The sequence below is a fragment of the Selaginella moellendorffii genome, unplaced genomic scaffold (genome assembly GCF_000143415.4).
Source record: "Selaginella moellendorffii unplaced genomic scaffold, v1.0 SELMOscaffold_33, whole genome shotgun sequence".
NCBI lineage: Eukaryota > Viridiplantae > Streptophyta > Lycopodiopsida > Selaginellales > Selaginellaceae > Selaginella > Selaginella moellendorffii.
The window spans coordinates 238,616-243,484 of NW_003314294.1; the positions used below are offsets into that span (position 1 = coordinate 238,616).

Genomic DNA, 4,869 nt, shown 5'->3' on the forward strand with positions numbered 1-4,869 from the left:
TGTGTGCTTTGTAAGTCAATTCACTTATAAATGGTAGCACTAGGTTTTCTTGCAACTTCAGTGCCATTATACTCAATCTCTACCACCATCCCCCATTTAATTTAAACCATTTGAAAAGAATAAATGTATTTAGCCTTTCTAATGGTTTCTTGTTGTTAATACTATGTCTTCAATCATAAGGAGCTTCACATCAAAAGCATTGCCACCTGCATAGGAAGAGAAGAGAAAAAAACATTAGAAAGCCAAACAAGAGCAGCAAATGAAGTAAATATTATAATACTCAATTGATACTTGCTAAGAAAGGGGGCAGGGATTTGTGGGGTGACCACTGAATATCAGACAGTGAAGATAAGTTAGAGTTAACTCATTTCACATAAGCTACAAATTTGAAAATTTGGAAGAGAATATATGAAGGCTGATGAACACTTATGAAAGATGCCTCAACCTGAAATCATGGAATTGCTCTAACTGCTTAGAAGAGGGTGATTTATCATCATTACACTAGATTAGGCCCCTCAGCCTCAGCCTATTCTCACTCATGTGAGTTACAAGATGTGGCAGCGCATTAGATCTTTTCCTATCCTTAAGAGGATAGAAATTTTCAATTTGTATTAGTGAATTAGAAAAGGCTTAAGGCTTGAGACGGTGTGGACACTCGTCATACCCCACTAGTGCCACCTGGACTATCCATGCATGGGTTTTTTGCAAATATAATATAGAGGATTTACAAATAGCACGCCATAGTCCCCTGTGTGATTGTCACCGTTTGTTAGCAGTAAAGATTGCTATTAGAATATATATATAAGTTTGCTGCGGAAGAAGCATATTCATAGCATATCCACTATAAGCCCTAAAAAATAAAAAACAGTGGGGGGAGGAAATGATATGAGCTTTGGACAAACGCGGCGGCGTCTCCTCAGCACAGCGATCATCGACCCTCCCGACACCTCCTTGCAGCGGTTGGCACGCCTCGACGACGATCTCCACCACTTGCAATTCCAGTCGCCCTTCCAGGTGCGCCAGACCTACGCCGCGCTCCTCAAGCACTGCGGCAATGCGGCCGCCCTACCGCAGGGGCGGCGAATCCACGCCCACATTGTCGCCAGCGGCCTCGCCAGCGATGGATTCCTCGGCGATCACCTCCTCCAGATGTATGGCAAATGCGGCAGCGTCGACGACGCCATCCAGGTCTTCCACGCCCTCCCGCGAAGAAGCCTCTTCTCCTGGAACTTCATCATCGCGGCATTCGCCAAGAACAGGCATGGCCGCAAGGCGATCGAGATGTTTAGGAGCATGGACTCGGCGGGGATCAAGCCCGACAGCGCTACTCTCTCCAGCGTCCTTGGCGCTTGCTCCAGCTTGAGGGATCTGGAAGAAGGCCGGAGGATCCATGGCAGGATTTCCAGTGGCGAGTTCCAGAGTGGGATAGTTGTGGAGACTGGGCTGGTGAAGATGTATGCCCGCTGTGGGAGGCTGCGAGAGGCCAGAGAGGTGTTCGATCGGATCGAGAACAAGGACGTGATATGCTGGAATTCGATGATCGCGGCGTATGCCCAGGGCGGGCATAGCGCCCAAGCTCGGCAGCTCTGCGAGGAGATGGAAGGTTTCGGAGTGAAAGCCAGCGACACGACTTTCGCTGGGATCCTGGGAGCTTGTTCCTCGCTCGAGGAAGGGAAGAAGATCCATTCCAGAGCCCTTGCCAGGGGTCTCTCGTCCTCGATCATCGTACAGAACGCGCTTGTGAGCATGTACGCGCGGTGCTCTAGACTGGACGTTGCGAGGGTCGTGTTTGACAAGATCGAGAGCAAGAGCGTGGTCTCCTGGAACGCTATGATCGCTGCTTGTGCTCGGCAAGGAGAGGCCGAGCAAGCGCTGCAGCTTTTCGAGAGGATGGAGCTGGAGCCCAACGAAGTCACCTTTGCAAGCGTTTTCAATGCTTGTTCTTTGCTGCCGGATCATCGGGAGGTGGGAAAGAGGATCCACGATCGTATTCGAGGCTCTCACCTGGAAGCCAATGTGACCGTGGCCACTGCCATCGTGACCATGTATGGCAAGTTCGGGAAAGTTGGTATGGCGAGACAAGTTTTCAATGGGATCCAGCACAAGAATGTGGTGTCCTGGAACGCGATGCTGGGAGCTTACACACAGAATAATCTGGACAGGGAAGCTCTTGAAGTTTATCACGAGATGGTGGCGCAGAAAGTCCAGCAGGACGAAGTTACGGTGGTGATTGCTCTGGGGATCTCTGCAAGCTTGCGACTGCTAAAACTCGGGATCGAGCTTCACGAGCTCAGCGTTGCTCACGGCTACGACTCCAACATCAAGGTCCAGAACGCTCTCATCAGCATGTATGGGAAGTGCAACGAACTTGACGCGGCTAGGCGAGTTTTCTCGAAAGTGAGAGCTCACGACGTGGTCTCCTGGACGGCTTTGATCGTGGCCTACACTCAGCACGGGAGGAACCGAGAAGCTCTCGAACTCTACAAGCAGATGGAGGGAGAAGGAATGGAGCCGGACAAGGTGACTTTCACAAGCGTTCTGAGCGCCTGTTCCAATACTAACGATTTGGAGCTCGGGCAGGCGCTGCATGCACGGCTCTTGGCGAGGAAAGATGGATTCAGCGATGGAGTTCTGGTGGCAGCACTCATCAACATGTACGTTAAGTGTGGGAGGCTGGACTTGTCGAGTGAGATTTTCCAGAGCTGCAAGGACACAAAGGCGGTCGTGGTGTGGAATGCGATGATCACGGCCTACGAGCAGGAGGGATACAGCAGGGCCGCTGTCGATCTTTACGACATGATGAAGCAGCGAGGCTTGGATCCGGATGAGTCGACACTCTCGAGCATTCTAAGCGCCTGTGCAGAGCTCAAAGATTTGGAGAAAGGCGAGCAGGTTCACGTAGAGATCATTGCCTCGAGGGACTGCTCTCAAAATCCGGTAGTTCTCAACGCGCTTATCAGCATGTATGCGAGCTGTGGAGAGATTCGCGAAGCCAAGGCGGTGTTCAAGCGGATGAAGAACAGGGACGTGGTGTCGTGGACGATTTTGATCTCGGCTTACGTCCAAGGTGGTGACGCTCGAAGAGCTCTCAGGCTCTACCGGAGGATGCTCGTGGAAGGAGTCCAGCCGACCGAGGTGACGATGCTGGCGGTCATCGCTGCGTGCTCAGCTATGGAGTCACTCTGGGAAGGTATAGTTATTCACGCTTTGACAGACTCTATGTTCTTCACGGACACGGCTGTGCAGGCTGCGCTCATCTCCATGTACGCGAGGTGCAGGAGGCTGGATCTGGCGTGCCAAGTTTTCAGGCAAGTCAGGCACCTCGAATCCAGCGCAAACTGCTGGAACGCAATGCTGGCAGCTTACTCGCAGCTCGGGCTCCCGGAGGAAGGCATCCGGCTTTACTGGGAGATGAGCTCCACAGGGATCAAAGCCAACGAGGGGACTTTCGCTGGAGCTCTCGCTGCTTGCTCGATGCTTGGAGCCGTGAGAGAAGGATACAGGATCCACGAGCAAGTCTCTTCCAGCAGATATAGCTCCGACCTCAGCCTCAAGACCGCGCTCGTCCACATGTACGCCAAGTGCAACCGGGTTGACGCTGCGTTCCACGTCTTCGAGCAGCTCCAACCGGACGTGGTGGCCTGGAACGCCATGATCGCGGCCTATGCTCAAAACGGCTATGCATGGCACGCTCTCGAGCTCTACAGCAAGATGGTCAGCGAGAGCAACGTAACACCCGACGCTTACACCATCACCAACATCCTCAGCGTTTGCTCCAACGCGAGGCTGCTCGACAACGGGAGGACGATCTTCGAGCAGGCCGTGAGGCAGAGCCCCGAGCTGGAGCGAAATACGGCGGTGGAGTGCGCGGTGTTTAATCTCTACGCAAAGTGTGGCAAGCTCGACGTCGCGACGGCCATGTTCGAGAGGATGGAGGCCAAGAACGCCGTGTGCTGGCATGGGATCATCGCAGCCTACGCTCACCATGGCTACGGCATCGAGACGCTCTGGTTCTACCGTCTCTTTGAGCTCCATGGCTACAAACCGCTGGAGCCGACTTTCCTGTGCGTGTTCTTGGCGTGCGGCCACGCCGGCCTCGTCGACGAGTGTAAGTGGTACTTCCAGTCGATGATCGAGGACAGGATCACTCCAACTTTCGATCACTACTCGTGCGTTGTGACGGTTCTATCGCGCGCTGGGAAGCTGGAGGAGGCCGAGGATTTGCTCCACAGCATGCCGTTTAATCCTGGCAGCGTGGGGTGGACGAGCTTGCTGGGGGCGTGTAGAACTCACGGGGATTTGAAGCGGGCTAGGAGAGCGGCGGACGAGGCTATGGAGCTGGATCGACAGGACAGTGCTCCATACGTGCTGCTCTCCAACGTTAACATCTTTGCTGCGTCGGGGTGTCTGGATCATTTGCGCAAGAAAACCAAGCACAACCATCCTAAGTAAAGAAGGATAAAAATTTATGCGGTGCCAGGCGCCATCTTGTTGGTGCGAATCTCTCGATCCCTGCATGGAAGCTGTCGGATCCGCATGAAGAAGCGGCGTTCACTACCACGACATGGGCGCCAGCCCCGGATAGGCCCCATCGTCGTCTTCCGGCACAATAAGCGCGCCAGCGGCAGCCCCAAGCTCATCTCCAATGAGCGTGTCATCACCACCATTCTTGGCCCCATCTCATGCCAACGAATTTCCCAAGATCCTCGGTGGCACCAGGTTTGGCATTGTGCCGAGCACTAGCTCCAGCACCAGCTCAAGGACAACTAGCCCAAGGCCGCCTTTCTTGCTTCCAATCCACGCTCCAGCGCCGTAGAATCTCTTCCGGGCTTGAGGTATTTCCTATACCTTTATTTCTATTGTTCCCAG

The 4,869-nt window shown here is 53.5% G+C and overlaps 1 protein-coding gene across 1 annotated transcript; it reads left to right on the plus strand.

Annotated features, from left to right (window-relative positions):
* The first annotated feature begins 884 nt into the window (after positions 1-884).
* Positions 885-4,467, plus strand: LOC9638823 (pentatricopeptide repeat-containing protein At2g39620). Its single transcript, XM_024682213.1, has one exon. It carries the CDS (start codon positions 886-888, stop codon positions 4,450-4,452), a length of 3,567 nt encoding a protein of 1,188 aa, XP_024537981.1. The 5' UTR covers position 885; the 3' UTR covers positions 4,453-4,467.
* Positions 4,468-4,869: the final 402 nt, after the last annotated feature.

Bases quoted from the DNA above. Each gene is read 5' to 3' on its own strand.
- LOC9638823 (XM_024682213.1), top strand. From the start codon at position 886: ATGAGCTTTGGACAAACGCGGCGGCGTCTCCTCAGCACAGCGATCATC.